The sequence below is a fragment of the Oncorhynchus masou genome, chromosome 31 (assembly GCF_036934945.1).
Source record: "Oncorhynchus masou masou isolate Uvic2021 chromosome 31, UVic_Omas_1.1, whole genome shotgun sequence".
NCBI classification, from domain to species: domain Eukaryota; kingdom Metazoa; phylum Chordata; class Actinopteri; order Salmoniformes; family Salmonidae; genus Oncorhynchus; species Oncorhynchus masou.
The window spans coordinates 93,296,964-93,314,975 of NC_088242.1; the positions used below are offsets into that span (position 1 = coordinate 93,296,964).

Below are 18,012 nucleotides of genomic sequence, written 5' to 3' on the forward strand. Positions count from 1 at the left end.
CCTTCCCTGGCTTCTGGCTTGTTTCATTCTCGCGGGGTCCTTCCCTGGCTTCCAGATTGTTGTTCTCGCTGGATCCTTCCCTGGCTTCCGGATTGTTGTTCTCGATGGATCCTTCCCTGGCTTCTGGATTGGTACCATTACTGCCTCCTTTCAGCTGCCTGGTAGTTTCCCCTCCTCCCACAATCTGTACAACATCAATACCTTATCCAGTGCATCACTAAGATGGGCCAACATAACATTGCACACCTTGTCTTTCCCAGGTGAAGTTAACCCATCCTTACCTATTGCCCTTTTCATCTCTGCCATGGTAAATGGTGCATTCAATGCATAATTTACATCCTTCCTCCTATCCAGCACTCCAGGGTGCTCCTCTCTCATTCTCTCTCTCCCCATCCTCTGAAAAAGTTGCCAAGCTATGCACTTTGACAAATGCTTTGGCCATCATCTCTGCCTTCTCCTCATCTGTTACTGCCATATCCTCCCCACTCGTCAACACTGGATAGTCCCACTCCCTTCTGACCCCACTCATCCTCTTAATCATCCACCACAATTTCCCCACTGGTGTCGCCCTTCCAAGAACCGATGCCAACATGACCTCTTTGCCTGACAGATGGTTCTCCTCACCAGAGCCTGCTTATACTGAATCAAATGTTGGAAGTTACACATCCTTTTCAGTACTCTAAATGCCCTGTTCCTACTTATCAGCATTGCCCCACACTACTCCCTCCACCATGGAACTGCTTTCCTCCTCCTCCTCCCTGAACTCTTAGGTATCACCTTAGTAGCTGCCCTCACTAAAGCTGTTCTCACCCAGTTATTCATACTATCCACATCCCTTCTCATATCCGCCAGAGCCATCACCTGCTCACTCAGCTTCTGAAACTGATCCCACTTTGCCCTTCCAAACACCCACCTGCCTACTCCATCCACTGACACCTCCTCCTCCCTCCAGCCTACTGTGCATACTATGGGGTAATGATCACTCCCTACTGTCGACTCCTCCCATTCCTCCCACACACAGATTCCTGCCATCGCACTAGATACCAGAGTGAGGTCCAAGGCAGACTCTTTCCCTGTGGCTAAATCAATCCTGGTCCCTCGTCCATCATTCAGACACACCAGATCCCTTGGCCATTTTCATCCATCCGTTTGCCCCCCAGAGAGTGTTGTGGGCATTAAAATCCCCACACCACATTACCTTACTTCTATCCTGGCCCTCCAACCTCTCCAGCACTTTTAGGTTCAATATCTGACAAGGATTATCTACTGAACAAAAATATAAATGAAACACGCAACAATTTCAAAGACTTTATTGAGTTACAATTCATATAAGGAAATTAGTTAATTGAAATAAATAAATTAGGCCCTGATCTATGGATTTCACGTAACTGGGCAGGGGCGCAGTCATGGGTGGACCTGGGAGGGCATAGGCCCGCCCACTTGGGAGCCAAGCTCAGCCAATCACATTGAGTTTTTCCCCACTAAAGGGCTTTATTACAGACATAAATACTCCTCAGTTTCAAGTTTACCTCTTTAGAGCTAACACTCACAGGCAATCCTGTTATCACCCCTTTAATCCACTGCTTGAATGGTGCAGACAGAGGGTTGCCTCGCTTCTAGTCCTTAGGAAACTTGCAGTATTTTGTTTTTATTGCTGCACTGCCGGAACTAGAAGCACAAAGCATACCCACAATAACATCTGTTAAACACAAGTATGTGACCAATACAATTTGATTTAAAACTGTTGCTCTCCTCAAACTTCCTTTTCTACTTAATCCCCACCGCCATAGACATCTTGCTCCCATTCAAACCCCTGCTCAATTTCTCTACTGCTTTTGTTTTGTTTTCTCTTTCCTACTCCCTTCTCCATCACAATTGCCTACAATCTCTGACCCAGTCACAGCCGTGCCTACCCGCCGCCAGTTTGATTGTTTGCTTACTCCCTTTCAACCCGAAAGACTGATACGTAGCAAAAGTGCAAGCGCCAGCACCGTACCAAGCGGATACTCCCTTCGTATAACCAAAGATCTCCAACCCACACAACTCCGATATTTATTATGTTATTACTATGTCCAAAATACCACAGTCGAATGCAGTTTCAAAGCTGTAATATTTTTTCTGTAAGGGTCGCTAGGGGGCAGAAAAACAACGTGTGTAGGACAGGTAAAATAACTGATTCATTCGAGACTGGCAGAATAGAAGCCGGTTTGTGGATTTTTTAAAAATACCGAAATTATGTTTTAAATATTCTAGCTAAGAATACAAAATATACAGCCCATTACAATTATTTTATTCATCACTTTTCCTACCCCTATCCAAGAATCAGGATAAGATTAAATAATTGACGACGAGCTGTAATTTCATCAGGCACTATCTAGGTATACCTAACTATGGGTTTTTGGAAAGGGGGCTTTCATTATTGAACCAAAAATATTTTTCAACAGACAAGTGTCCCGCTGTTGTGGACAACTGACACATCTACTGTACTTTCAAGGTGTTGATGTTTTATCATTTCATTGTCACTAACTGAAACGGTATAACCTGGGTTCGTGGAGTTAAGAGGGGGAGAATAAAGAACCAACCATGATAACGTCTGCCGGTAAGCAGTAACATACTAGCAAATGTCAGCGTTTTGTAAAAGATTGCTAACGGTAGCAAGCTAGCATCCATTGATTTAGCTGAGTCACATAGCTAACTGGCTAGCTAACTAGCTATATACCCAGTTTACAGACTTTTAAAACTCACAGTTAGCTAATTTAGCTGCTGTACGTTAACAAATGTTAGTTAATTACGTATGTGGCTGGATAACAACTTTATTATTATCATATTGTTTCATGTCTATAGTCGCCATTAACGTTAGTCGTTGGACAATGACGTTAGCCAGATGGCTAGCTAACATTAGCTAGGAATTTACCGACCGCGTTGGTTAGCTGCTGACGTTACCTAGCTGTGCCCTGGCAAACTAACGTAGTTAGCTAGTTTACAATGTAATATTTTAATAGCCGCCGGCATGTAGCCCGGCGGCTAGGATTTCTAGTCACTCCTGCTCCTAGTAGCAGTGTTGGGCCAGTAACCGAAAGGTAGCTGGGTCGAATCCCCGAGCCGACAACGTTTAAATTTGCTGTTTAAATCTGCTCCTGGTCAAACTCGGAAGGGAAAGGGGAGACGTAGTCCAGTTATTAAATTGAAATATGTCGATTATGACACCTCTCTGATTTCCGAGGGGTTGGGGTAAATGCGGAAGGCACATTTCAGTTGAATGTATTCAGTTATACAACTGACAAGATATCCCCTTTTCCCTTTCGAGTTTGACCTGTTTAAGCTTCACGTGAAACATTTCTGTGTCAGTCATAAATGAGAAGGTTAACGTTTTCTGTCTAACCTGTGCATCAGGGTTCACACACACATCAGGGTTTATCCATGATGCTGAAACTGACTTACACATCATTTGATTTTTAGCTGGAATCATCTCACTGCTGGATGAGGAGGAGCCCCAACTCAAGGTATCATGAATTTAAGCTTGTTATCCAGTGAGAATACATTTACATTTAAGTCATTTAGCAGACGCTCTTATCCAGAGCGACTTACAAATTGGCCAGTTTGAATAGAATACACCAGTGGTCACCAACCATGGACCTAGAGAAGACGAAAAGCATTGTACAATAACATTAAAGACCATCATAAGTAGCAAGTTAGTGGAAGCAGTCATTAGTGCTGGACAGTAGCTCTCCTGGACCATGTTTGGTGACCACTAACATTCCTATTGACTTGGCAATGATTATTCTTGACTATTGTTTGCGTAAAAGTGTCTTAACATTTGTAAACATTTTTGCTTGTAGGAGTTTGCTCTGCACAAGCTGAACTCCATTGTCAATGACTTCTGGGCTGAGATATCGGGATCTGTTGACAAAATGTAAGTTTTTAAACAAGGGGAAAAAAGCCACAAATATTTACATGGTCAGTTTAAATTGGCAATATGTCACTTTTTGGGCAACCTGACCAAATTCACTTAATGTTCTGTTTTTGCTTATTTTAACTTTCGGTTTTGTACACCAGCTTCAAACAGCTGAAACAACAACATTTTTGGTTATGTAAAGTATTTTTCACAGCAGTTTAGATGATACATTGATTCTCTACACTATAGCTAACTTAGTTTGTCACAAACTGAAATTAGGAAAACTATTTAGTTTAAGCAATCAGGAAATGGCGGAGCGATTTCTGCATAGTGCAACTTTTAATTAGAATAAAGAAATTACTCAAGGGGGGGAGAAATGTGTTCTCTCCTCACAGCGAGGTCCTGTATGAAGATGAGACATTTCGGAGCAGGGCGTTTGCTGCCTTGGTGGCTTCCAAAGTGTTCTACCACCTCGGGGCGTTTGATGAGTCGTTGAACTATGCTCTGGGTGCAGGAGACCTTTTCAATGTCACAGACGACACTGAATATGTGGAGACCATTATCGGTGAGTGATGTCACAACTGCATGTTTTGGTATCCACAAGTACTCCATCTTAGTACTGACCTCAAGGGCTTGATGCTGATCCATAGGCTTACCTTTTTAGTTACATTACACATAGTCACCTCCAACAATGTTCAATTTATGTATACCCACTGTTGCTAATTTAGATATCAACACACTGATGCATGCCACTAATCATGGCAATTGATTATTCCACAGCGGTATACAGTAGTTCTTTGATGACCTCTGGTCTTTTCCCCGTAGCCAAATGCATTGATCACTACACCAAGCAGCGGGTGGAGAACGCCGAGCTTCCTGAGGACGAGGAGAAGAAGAGCATCGACCCCCGGCTGGAGGGCATCGTCAACAAGATGTTCCTGCGTTGCCTGGGCGACCATAAGTACAAGCAGGCCATCGGCATTGCCTTGGAGACTCGACGCCTGGACATCTTCGAGAAGACTATCCTTGAATCGGTCAGTGGCTCCCAGGTCGTCTTCTGAACACATTCTGTTTTGGTTCCACAGATTGTTTAATTTGGCGCAACTTCTACTTAATGTAATAAATAAAAAATTAGCTTAATGAAAATTCACAGATCCACGACTTTTGGTTTAGCCTACATTTTATTTAAATGTTTTTGTTGTGGTTTAAAACAAAACATTCAGTAACAACTTACATTTTATGTTGAGATCCTAACCCTCTTCCCTTTTGTCTTGTACAGAATGACGTTAGTGGCCTACTGGCCTACAGCCTGAAGGTCTGCATGTCACTAATGCAGAATAAGAAGTTCCGCAACGAGGTCCTCCGAGTGCTGGTCAAGCTCTACATGAATCTGGAGAAGCCTGACTTCATCAACGTTTGCCAGGTAACAGGGAGAAAGCACACTTCAAATTGGGCTCTGATTTTTAAAATATCTATTCAGCTGCCTGCAGTTTGGTGGTGCGATGGTTATCTGATTTCACAATCTGAAACAGTACCATCCTGATCCAGTGGAATTACATAGTCATTCAATAGCAATTTTCTTTGAAAATAAACAGTCACGTGGACATGTTATTGTTAGGGGGGGGTGAGAAACTGCATAATGAAATGAAAAGATCCTCTAAATATTGTTCACCTCAAATCTAACGATGCTTCTGTCTGAGGTGGATCTTTATCAGGTTGCATGTGCTCAACCCCACACGTGTTACCAGCAGAGGCAGTCACTTTGAGGCTGACTACAGACTATTGCTCTTCCTTCCCCCTCACCCCACCTGAATCTCTTTTTGATTACTGCAATTCAGCTTTTAGTGGCAAATATGTACAATATCAAATAAACCCATCTTACTAATACGAGGAAGGAACCGCTTGACCACCATGCATCACACTCAAACTCTGGCTCTCCTCCTTCTCTTTCTCCTCCACAGTGCCTGATCTTCCTGGACGACCCACAGGCGGTGAGCGACATCCTGGAGAAGCTGGTGAAGGAAGACAACCTGCTGATGGCCTACCAAATCTGCTTCGACCTGTACGAGAGTGCCAGCCAGCAGTTCCTCTCCTCCGTCATCCAGAACCTGCGCACCGTGGGCACGCCCATCCCCGCCGTGCCTGGCTCCACCAACACAGGCACCGTGTCCATCCCAGACAAAGACAGGTGCGTGAGGATGAGGGTGTAGTCACAGGGTGGGATGGGTAGGTTGGGGAAAGATGATGGGAAATATGAAGGAAATCAGGAAATAAGATCGGTGGAGGTGAAATATCTTGACACATCACAGGTAACCTACTGTGATACAAAGTTGATTTAGCCAATATGTTTTAAAAAATGTCTCAGTGATGCTATGGAGACGGACGACAAGGCCAGCAGCTCCCCTGCAGGAAAAGCTGCAGACAGTGTGAGTAGCTCTACTTGGTGCTTCTTTATAGCCACTCAGAGAAGCTGTCAATTTTATATAACTGTTCTTGTCACCCAAATTAATGGGTCTTCCCTTCTTCTGCTTGCATAGAAGGACGAGCCTAAGGACCAGAACGCGAAGATGATCAAAATTCTCAGTGGAGAAATGGCCATCGAATTTCATCTGCAGTTCCTCATCCGGAACAACAACACAGACTTAATGATTCTCAAGAACACAAAGGTAAAGGATGCCATTATGAGTATTAAACAGGCTATGTATTGCATGTTACATAGGCATTTGACATGTACTGCATTATAAGGCTTTCGCAATTATTTTTGTTGTTGCTTTGTCTACCTAATCCAGGATGCAGTCCGAAATTCGGTGTGTCACACAGCCACGGTCATAGCCAACTCCTTCATGCATACGGGGACCACAAGTGACCAGTTCCTCAGGTATAGCCACTATACTATAACATCACCAGCTATAGCATAAACACATAGAGAATATCACTTTCTGTTTTGCCAGCACACTTCATAACGTACCTTCCAGGAAGTCGTATTTATATATAAAAAAAAAATCTATATTTATATTTCGTTGTGTTGGTGGTAATGTGGTACATTCTATTGGTGTGAGGCAGACCTGGCTTCTGAATATTTTCAAATAATGTGGCTGAAATCAACTACTTCTACTTGAAGTATTTCAAATAATTCCTATAAATAGCATACTAATTATTTCCAAATGCATTATTTCAAATACTCCTAGGACCTGGGTTCAAATGCATCGGAGTACTTATTTGAATTTGTATGTACTCTGTATTAAATAACATTTTCTAATAAATGCTTATACTTCCCAATTTTATTTCCAAATACATTCCAATATTCAACTACTTATATTTTCTCCCCAAAAATATTTTAATATTATTTAAATAGTCAAAATAGTTTTTGGCTGAAGCCTGGTGTGGGGATATAAAGGATTAATGCTGTATTTGGCTGTGTGATGGGATTTTATTCATTCTTTCAACAGAGAGAACTTGGAGTGGCTTGCAAGAGCCACCAACTGGGCCAAGTTCACAGCCACAGCCAGTCTTGGCGTCATTCACAAGGTAAACTTTAGTGGAAACTATTTAAAACATAAAAGGATATCTCTGGTTTTCTGATTTAAAAAAAAGTATGTGTGTGTGTGTGTGTGTGTATGTTTCACTGAATAATCTGCATATTTTCAGGGTCACGAGAAAGAGGCACTGCAGTTGATGGCCACTTATCTGCCCAAAGACACCTCACCCGGATCAGCCTACCAGGAGGGAGGCGGCCTGTATGCCCTCGGGCTAATCCACGCCAACCACGGGGGGGACATCATCGACTACCTGCTCAGTCAGCTCAAGAACGCCAGCAACGACGTGAGTGGCAACATGCAGACATGTCACATTTCCCTTAATTAATTCCAAATCAACCCATATCCCCCACCCCTTTGGTTACTTAGATTTGTGTGGGTGTGTAAAGGCATCTGCATGATACCCAGCCGAAACAGTTCAGAAGAGTTTGTGCTTATATTATAAACAATTTGACACTTTTTTTTTTTTTTTTTTTTTTAATTGAGAAATACTGAATCAAACATTATTGATGTACAATTGCGCGGCTAAGATCTCCTCGGCAAAAACATAAATTAATTTATTGAGTTTCTTGAATTGATTTCTTGAGTTCTCTTCGATGAATTCTGACTATTTTGAGGAAGTCTACTGGCTACAGCATTTCAAGATGGACAAACAGTACGATTGGCACTTTTTTTCTAGTTTTTCAAGCGTAGGTCTTTTTTAAGGGAGTAAGCGAACACACTCGTTCGGTTCCGGGTAGGCGCCAGTCAAACTGAAGCATGTTAATGCATTAAGCAATACGGAGATAATTCCAACGAAGCCCATCAGGGGGATATCATTTCACATTTGAGTTGAAATCAAAGTTCTATTCGTGTCTGTGATGGCTGTTTTGGTTTGCTTTATTTCCTCCCACAGATTGTCCGTCACGGAGGAGGTCTGGGCCTGGGATTGGCTGCTTTGGGTACAGCCAGGCAGGATGTGTACGATCTGCTCAAGTCTAACCTGTACCAGGACGATGCAGTCACAGGTACATGACCCTGAACAGACAGTGAGGCATTTGGTGCTAGTTGAGTTCAAATTTAGCCAACTATTATACACTGAACAAAAATATAAAAGCAACAATTTAAAAGGTTTTACTGAGTTATAGTTCCTATAAGGAAATCAGTAAATTGAAATAAATTCAATCTATGGATTTCACACGACTGGGAGTACAGATAAGTTTTTTTTTTTTTAAATGGTAGGGGTGTGGATCAGGAAACAGGTCGGGAACATGCCGTGCAACATCTCCTTTGCGTGTAGTTCATCATCAGGCTGATTGTGGAATGTTGTCCCACTCCTCTTCAATGGCTGGGTGGAGTTGCTGGATATTGGTCGGAACTGGAACATGCTGTTGTACACGTTGATCCAGAGCATCCCAAACATGCTCAATGGGCGACATGTCTGAGTATGCAGGACATGGAAGAACTGGGACATTTTCAGCTTCCAGGAATTGTGTACAGATCCTTGCGACATGGGACTGTGCTTTATCATGCTGAAACATGAAGTGATGGTTGCAGATGAATGACATGACAATAGGTCATGGTATCGCTGTCCATTCAAATTTCCATTGATAAAATGGAATTGTTTGTTGTCCATAGATTATGCCGCCTGCCCATGCCGTAACCCCACCGCCACCATGGGGCACTCTGTTCACAACCGTGACCTCAGCATACCGCTTGCCCACACGACACCATGCATATGGTCGCGGTTGTGAGGCCAGTTGGACGTACTACCAAATTCTCTAAAACTACGTTGGAGTCTGCTTATGGTAGAGATTTGAGCATTAAAATTCTCTGGCAACAGCTCTGATGGACTTTCTTGCAGTCAACATGCCAATTGCACGCTCCCTCAAAATATGAGACATCTGTGGCATTATGGTGTGACAAAACTGTGCATTTTAGAGTGGTCTTTTATTGTCCCCAGCACAAGGTGAACCTGTGTTATGATCATGCTGTTTAATCAGCTTTTTTTTGCCACACCTGTCTGTTGGATGGATTATCTTGGCAAAGGAGAAATGCTCCCTAACGGGTGTAAACACAATTTGAGAGAAATAAGCGTTTTTTGCATATGGATTATTTTTGTGATCTTTTATTTCAGCTCATGAGACATGAGATCAACACATTACGTTTATATTTTTGTTCATTATCTCTGTAGCCCTTAGAGTTAAAAACATCTTGACATATTTGCATCTGTTGATAATACAGTATGCTTGCAACAAACTGCATTGCTTGTGCAATTTTACAAGAGATCAGTGATACGAGCAAAATCAACTCTGTGCTGCCAGTTGTTCAGATTTAGAAAGGACTTTTCTTTGGTTCCATTATGCGGTGCTCATGTTTTTACCCTCTGTTCACAGGCGAGGCAGCAGGACTGGCCCTGGGGCTCGTCATGCTGGGCTCCAAGTCTGCCCAGGCCATCGAGGACATGGTGGGCTACGCCCAGGAGACTCAGCACGAGAAGATCCTGCGCGGCCTGGCCGTGGGCATCGCCATGGTGATGTACGGACGCATGGAGGAGGCAGACACGCTCATCGAGAGCCTCTGCAGGGACAAGGTAACAATGGGACTTGGAAATGCATGTACTAGGACTGACCCCATTTATTTTGTTTGGTCGTTACGCTGTTTGACCGATATTTCTTTAGTCAAGCAGTCACAATTATTTTGAGTTTGATGTTTTTTTTTCTTGTTCTTTTGATTCACGCTGGTCTCAGTGGACTAATCCATTGTGGAGTCCACTGGGTCATCACTCTAAGATGTGAAATTGTATATGGTTATATTATGTAAAAATAATAGTGCATCACTACTACAGCTAATACACTGTGTAAATAATGCTCTTTATCCCGTGTTGGGTATGGTCACTGTTTGTGGTTCTGAAACGTAATCTTCAGTGCGCCATAGAATTGGCATCTTTCCTTACATCGCTATGTGCATAATGGCAAAATTTACCAGCATATTGCGAACAATGCCTTGACCCTATTCGGAAAGGATTAGATTTACATTAATTCGTTCATGCCATCACGCAGAATGAGACATGAAATGCAATCAAGCATTTTTTTGTTTTAAAATTAAATGACAAAGGGAGCTTTGAATAATTAGCCTAAACAATAAACTGCAATTAAGGAATGCATACAATAGTGTGCTGTAATAAAGACTTAAATAGGTGTGTGTGTATCTATTATATATGTTTTTCCCCAGTAGAACAGCACATTTAATTAGTGTTTACACTGTTCCAAATTGTAAAAAAATATCTATTCTCACGCAACGCTTGCACCTATACCCTCCTGAATCTCCAGTAGTTTCCACAACTAGGTCACATGTCTTCCACACGTCTGACTTCCCCTTTCCCTCCTGAGCAACCAGTAAACATTCACCCTTTTTGAGTTTTCACGTCCTCCGCATTTGTTTTGCAGTCAACATTACTGTGTTCGGAGTTTGTTATAACCAATTTATTGATGTGATTATGATAGGCTATAGGTCAGGCCCTATTGGTCATGTGCATGCTATGATTACATGTAGGCGATATATATCGTGTGACGATAGGAAAAAAAGTCTATCGTTTCATATTATGCTCTATCGTTTATTTCGTTGTCGCAAATCGCACTCTTTGCGGTAATTTTTTCTGTCAATTGGACAACGCTTTGTGTGAACTTTGCAACGCAAACCAATGTGGAGGAGAGTGAACGTGACACGGAGCTCATACCTAAAAGAGGGCCTACTTCGGTCGCATGGTCTCGGTTTGGATATGAAAAGTCTGACACGGACCAGAAAACCGTCCTCTGCAAAATATTCCGCAGGCCGGCCCCGACAACAGGCTCAAACAACACTAACCTCCTTTACCACCTACGCAAGAATCATGTGAAACATTTCGGAGAGAGTCTACGGATGAGACCCAAAAAAGTTCAGTCGAGTGCTCAAAACAAGCCCCGACTCAGACGTTGCAAGAGGCTTTTGCCCGCGGCACACCATATGGCAAAGAACCATATGGCAAAGAACCATATGGCAAAGAACCATATGGCAAAGAACCATATGGCAAAGAACCATATGGCAAAGAACCATATGGCAAAGAACCATATGGCAAAGAACCATATGGCAAAGTACCATGGAGATGGAAGGAGATAACAGCTTCCGTTACCACTTACATCTGCAAAGACATGGCCCTAATTTACACGGTCAAGGAAACGGGGGTTTCGTGAGTTGGCGCTTACACTCGACCCAAGGTACCAAATGCAAATTGATATGTGACACGTATTAATGCCAAAATAACATGCAATACAGGCAAGCCCCCCACAAAAAAATATTTATATTTTAGGCCTATATTTATTTTGTGCGCAACTATTTACCTTTTTAGATTTTGTTAAATGCTTAATTTAATATTTGCACAAAGGTTCTAAATAAAAGAGAAATAATCAAATATGAGTAAGTACCTTTTTATTGTTGAGTTAATTCAAAATGTAACAAGATAGGCCTTTACGTGTGGGCATTTTATGTAGACTATTCATTGAATTTACAGAACATGTGATATGTATCGTTATCGGGATATGAAATAACCTATATCGGGATGTGAGATTTTGACCATATCGCCCTGCTCTAATGACATGTTTCACATAAAGAGAGCAAGGTTTGAGGGAAAGGTTTTCCTGAATAAATTAGGGAGTTTTGATAACGGTTCAGTCAAACAGGTAAAACTGCATGTCTGAAATGATGTAGCAGCTTGAGCACGGGCAGTGCGATTAAACACTTGCTGTGGTGCCTTTTTCGCCGGAGTAGGGAGGAGAGACAACGTCTGCCAGTCACACAGGCACTCGCTGTCACTTGTTTTAACACTCTTGAGTAATTTGTGACTAACTATTTAATCAAACCATATGCTTATGTAGACAAGCTCAGTGCGTATGTAGTTGATTTTATTTAACTACATAATATGGGAAAAATGTTTAAACATATCGATTGGTTGAAAGAACAGGACTACTCTCGGGCGACCCCAAACATTTTTTTTTCTCGGGACCACCCTAACACACACACTAGTTTGCTATGCCTGCTGTGGGGATGGGTTCTGCTATGCCTGCCGTGGGGATGGGTTCTGCTATGCCTGCCGTGGGGATGGGTTCCGATATGCCTGCCGTGGGGATGGGTTCCGCTATGCCTGCCGTGGGGATGGGTTCCGCTATGCCTGCCGTGGGGATGGGTTCCGCTATGCCTGCCGTGGGGATGGGTTCCGCTATGCCTGCCGTGGGGATGGGTTCCGCTATGCGTTGTAGGGTGCGGAAACTCACCTCATCCCCTACTACCAATATATTGACCTTCATTCCTTTAATTCCTTGGCTATGCAACCATGACTGTTAACCTGGTTGCCTATTGTGGGTGTTTTTTATTTCTTCCAGCCTGTCGTCATCCGTTTCAATTTTCTGCGACAATGAGTACCTGTCCTGAACCGTAGTATGAATGATACATGCAGTACCCATACTTAAATGTGTTATTTGTCAAATAAGAGAGATACCTTTTGTTGACCATACATTGTTTCCATGACTACCTAGTAGGGTTGCAAAATCTGGGAACTTTCAATAAATTCCCTGGTTTTCCAGAAATCCTGTTTTGGAGGGTTCTGGATTTCCTGATTATGGGAATTATCCAACTGGGATTTGGGGAATACCAGAATGTTGCACCCTTACTGCTGCAGACTCTTCTCTTAGCTAAGGCTCTGTGTTCCACCACTGCGTTTGTTGTAGGACCCCATCCTGCGCCGCTCTGGAATGTACACAGTGGGCATGGCCTACTGTGGCTCCGGGAACAACAAGGCCATCAGACGCCTGCTGCATGTGGCTGTAAGTATTCTCCTTCCTCACGCAAAACACTGACAACCGGGAATCAGAGTAGGGATAGTCAAGCTGTGAAGTATTGGAATTGGGAGTATGGTTATGACAGACCATAGTATACCTCACAGTAAATTAAAATGTGTTGGTATGTTAAACGCTGTAATGAAATACTTTCCTGGGTAGTACAGAAAGCCCTGATAGATTCATTAATGTTACTGGGGCAGATGGTTGAGTTGGTATTGATACAGATGGCAGCCTGCACAAGCTAAAGATTTTGTGATACAAGAGTTTTTTTTATTTTTATGAACAAGTATAGGCTTTCCCCAAATCTTTGATATCTGGGCAGATTGGGAGTTTGGTGTTTAGGCAGGAAAATGGTTATTAGTAGCTGTTATCTCTTTGCCGTACTGTATTTTTTTTCCTACTATTAATACATTGTTCTCTACCTGTCAGGTAAGCGACGTCAACGATGATGTCAGAAGGGCAGCGGTGGAGTCCATTGGATTCATCATGTTCAGGTAAGGCCTTATTCAACCCTGTATCCGCTATGTGATCCCTTTTCCGCCCAGCAGAGGTCCCCCTACTTTCCAGCCTCTTGGTCCACTGCTTAGTCTCTTTGCCCAAGCTAACTGATCAATCAGCTCCTACTTGTATACACAAAGACTGCATTCCTCTCATAGCCCGGGCATCATTTCCAAATGATTTTGGAGTATATCCTCAGATGGGTGTTGTTGGCAGTTTATGTAGCCTCCCTCCCCTCATCCTGATTGTTAAAACAAACAGTGAGAGAGATTTCTTCCGCCTAGACCTCAGATAAATAGATGGGGCTTTTCCACTCCTGATTGCCACCGGGGCTGTTACCCATCTTTGGCCCTGAGGTTAACCCACATTTCCAAGTTCCATGTTTTCCCCATCAAGAATTTAGGTTTCGCAAGTTCTCACCTGTGGAATTTTCACCTCTGAAGAATTTGTCTGAACACTGTTTGGGGGTTTTAAGTAGCCAAGGACATGCAGTAGGGTTAACCTTTAGCCCAGATGGAGCTCTGGGCTGATTTGCGTTTTCTTATACACTGAATTGTTTATGTAAGCGCTAGTGCTGAGCGATATGGCCAAAATATCATATCACGGTATTTAAGTAAAAAAATAAGAAAATGGCTGTATGATGGTATTTGACACAATTTTTTTTTATTTTTTAAATAAGGACATTTCTAAATTTGCTTTATAAATAGTGCATGACCTCAGGGTGGTAACACATACATTCTAAGTGATTTCAACGTGTCTCCATTCTCATTTTGTTTTCTACTGTTCAATTCAACTTCAACCCAAACTATTTTTTGGCCGTTTTTCATAAATTTCTGCATTTTCTGCGTTCATTTGAGTATTTTCACACTGCCATGTGGGGCTGCACGATATGGGCAAACAATCTAAACCTTATTTTGAATCAAATGTTAATTGTTTCCTAGGGGACCCTTTAATCTTTGGCGACATTGTCTGTTTTCTGCTTCATGTAGCTAGCATATATTAATGCCTCTTGTATTCCTCTTTGATGTGGAAGGTACTGTTGCACAAACAACATGCTGATTTAGGTCGACACCACCACTGGTATTATCAGGCTGTATAATTAATTATGTTTGCTCTGACTCAGTACATTTATTAGCTAGCTCCCTAGCGATTAGCATTAGCGGCTAACAATATTTTGGCCCAACTTGCTAAGAAAAGACAAACTAGCTGTTTGCAGATGTAAGCAACACAAACTACTAGTCTAATAATAGAACGCTACTGCATTTATATGAAGAAGCAAAGTGAAAACAGCATTGTTGTCATCATGGTTGCCATCAACATTGTTGCATGTGCTGCATTGACCATGCAGAGAGAACGCAAGTGTCTCATTTTCTAGGAACAACAATGCGCTCCTTGAGTGACAGGGGGCGGGGCTAGGTCTGTGTGGAAGGGCAGCATGGAGAGAGATGACTCAAATAGCAAAGTAAACTATAAAAATGGACGTTTAACACCGCGCATCACATTTAACAAACCAAACAATAAAAAAAACAACGTTTTAGAAGGTAAAGTTAAATGACCCAAACCGGTCCGTGTATGCACGGTATACCGCCCACCCCTAGTAAGCGCCAAGTTTGGGCTCAGAATGCCTCAAATTCAAAATTGTTGAATTGAAGTAATAAACAGGATGCAGAATTGCTATTTGAATGAAAGGAAATAGAATAAATGGAAATTCAAATGCCTCTTCGATATTAGTAGTTGTCTATAGAAATACACAGCTTGTACATAACATCAACCATGTCGTTATTTATATGTATGTATGTAAATACAATTGAAACAATTTTTAGATTTTTAAGAAAAACTCAATTCATGCTCAAGGAAAACAAAACCTATGTGCTGTTATTATATTTCATTATTCACTTAGACCTGCTCAGGTACTTTGGAAAATAGTACGTTTTTGGGCTGGATGTGTCAGTTTGTAGTTCATACATGCATAATCTATGAGCAAAATAATACTGTCTTACCTCAATTAGCCACAAAATCCCTAGGTTAAAATTGACTGTTTTCTAGAAGCTGTGTGATGCCGTTTTCCCTACCTTTACCCTCATGTGGGGGTTTTAGTGACAGCTAGCAAGACACAGTACAGCGAGAGAGCAATGATGTGGTGCACATATCTGCACATTTGTGACGTAGTATGCAATTTTCAGGGACCACCTTTTGGCTCGGGCACTACTTTCAAAAGTACCAGAGAATATCTGTAAAGGTCCAATGCAGTTGTTTCTCAATATCAAATCATTTCTGGGTAACAATTAACTGCAATATGTAACTTTTTGGGTGACCTGACCAAATTCGCATAGAAAAGTGAGTTATAGATCTACTGCGTCTAAGACTTGCTTTCAGATCTGTTCTATGTGCACTTTCTATGCTTCCCATTCAGTTTTGTGTTTTTGCGTCGAACTATCGGTTTTGTACACCAGCTTCAAACGGCTGAAAATACAATATTTTGGGTTAGGTATTTCACAGCAGTTTAGATGGTACAATGATTCTCTACATGACATTTTCCTTGTTTTGTCACACAAACTGAAATTTTGTGAACTATTAGAATTTTAGCAACCAGGAAATGGCGTAGCAATTTCTTCATGTTGCACCTTTTTTTGAGTACCTTACTGTGATTGTATTATATTTAAATGTTCACAAAATAGCTTCTTAGCAAAGACCAATTTGTCATTCAAGAATTTTAGGTCTGTTTGGGAGTGATCTGCGTGGGGATAGGAAAACGATCTGTTATTGCCAGAGGTTTGGAACTTCTCTTTCTGTCTGTTAACGAATTAACACCTGGTGATGTCACGAGGCAGGCCAAAACTCCATCGCTCTGTAGTGTGATGGACGCGCTGCTGTGTGTGTTTGCGCAATGCCACCGAGTGCCAGAAGTCAGTTGGCAGCCACAGATTGATAAGCAGGATGTTTGCCACTTCCTCTGTCCTCTCAGACCTGATTTACTTGTCACAATGAGGGAATGTCTTTTCAAACAGCTCTTACGCCCTTTTAGTGTGTCATAATTTTCACAATTTCAGTGTTATTCCAACCTCATGGTATGGATATATATATATATATATATATATATATATATATGAAACACAGGTAAATCTAGTTTTTGACTGCGCTGGGCCTTGTAAATTCTGTTAAAAATAGGGAAAATACCCTCAAGTTGACCCTGAGGCCTTCAAAAAATAAAGACAAATGTTTTGATAGTGAGAGCAATTGTCCCATACTTTTTAAACGGGTTGTCTACATTTGTAAACAGAGAAATAAAAGCCTACAATTTTTTTTTTAGGGGTGGGGGGGGGGGTTATACACATCGGGCTATACACTCTGAGTGATATTCTCCAGGAGTCAATAGGTTTACATTTATACCCAAAAAAGTACAATATCTTTGTACCAATCATGAATTGTGGCATTAGAATATAAAACACAATATATAAGGTAGGGTCTAATATAACTATTATTTGTTAAGAAAATTTAATTGGCTTTTCTAAGCACTAAGGTTAAAATAGAATGTTTCTGCAGAAAAGTGATATTCTTTGCTGTCTTGACGTGTCACCTGTCATTCAATGAAACACATTCAATGACTGAGTGGAAATTGAATTTTAATTGAATCAAATTAAATTCTACATCCTGTGGGGGTGTAGACCAATTTGAATTTCAAGTCAAGAGTTGAATGGGATTCTATTCCAAAATTCTGAATTGAGCTCAACCCTGGTAAGCGCTGGGTATCATTTGTCGTTTGAAAAACCAACGCAGTTAAATGTTTTGAAAGTGTGCTTAAGTTTCAGCAATGTGAGAATTTGTTTCATGTCTAAGTTAAATCTATGGAACATGAATAATCTTTGAACCACCCTTGTGGTCTGTGCAGTGGTTTCATTATTCTCTTGTTAATTTTTAAATGCAATTCATGATCAAAGATATGATGCCTTTGGAAGTGATTTTACTTTAAAGCATAGCCTAACCTACATTGATCAGCTGCAAACTATCCCTCACTTTCCTAGTGTTTGCACTCTTAAGTGATCCTGTGATTGGTTTGCATGCGGATTATCAACATGACATAGTGATCAGCATCTCATCAAATGGATGACAGAATTTAGGTTAACTTTTAGCTGAGAGGATACAATTACTTCCTGGCTTCTTACAGGTAGTTCAGTGTCTGAGGACGTTGGCTCCATGTCATCCTCCCGAGCCACATTATTGTTTTTCGTTC

General features: G+C 41.6%; 1 protein-coding gene across 1 annotated transcript in view; it reads left to right on the forward strand.

Annotated features, from left to right (window-relative positions):
- The first annotated feature begins 2,416 nt into the window (after window positions 1-2,416).
- The window catches only part of LOC135525065 (26S proteasome non-ATPase regulatory subunit 1), a 52,130-nt gene continuing 36,534 nt past the window's right edge, over window positions 2,417-18,012 (forward strand). Inside the window, exons 1-16 of the mRNA XM_064952824.1 lie at window positions 2,417-2,599; window positions 3,460-3,503; window positions 3,840-3,913; window positions 4,291-4,460; window positions 4,721-4,929; window positions 5,175-5,318; window positions 5,857-6,083; window positions 6,261-6,321; window positions 6,433-6,561; window positions 6,685-6,773; window positions 7,345-7,423; window positions 7,544-7,717; window positions 8,327-8,438; window positions 9,807-10,003; window positions 13,173-13,268; window positions 13,713-13,777. Coding sequence (XP_064808896.1) covers window positions 2,584-2,599; window positions 3,460-3,503; window positions 3,840-3,913; window positions 4,291-4,460; window positions 4,721-4,929; window positions 5,175-5,318; window positions 5,857-6,083; window positions 6,261-6,321; window positions 6,433-6,561; window positions 6,685-6,773; window positions 7,345-7,423; window positions 7,544-7,717; window positions 8,327-8,438; window positions 9,807-10,003; window positions 13,173-13,268; window positions 13,713-13,777 — 1,886 coding nt within the window. The 5' untranslated portion in view covers window positions 2,417-2,583. The remainder of the gene's footprint in view (window positions 2,600-3,459; window positions 3,504-3,839; window positions 3,914-4,290; window positions 4,461-4,720; window positions 4,930-5,174; window positions 5,319-5,856; window positions 6,084-6,260; window positions 6,322-6,432; window positions 6,562-6,684; window positions 6,774-7,344; window positions 7,424-7,543; window positions 7,718-8,326; window positions 8,439-9,806; window positions 10,004-13,172; window positions 13,269-13,712; window positions 13,778-18,012) is intronic.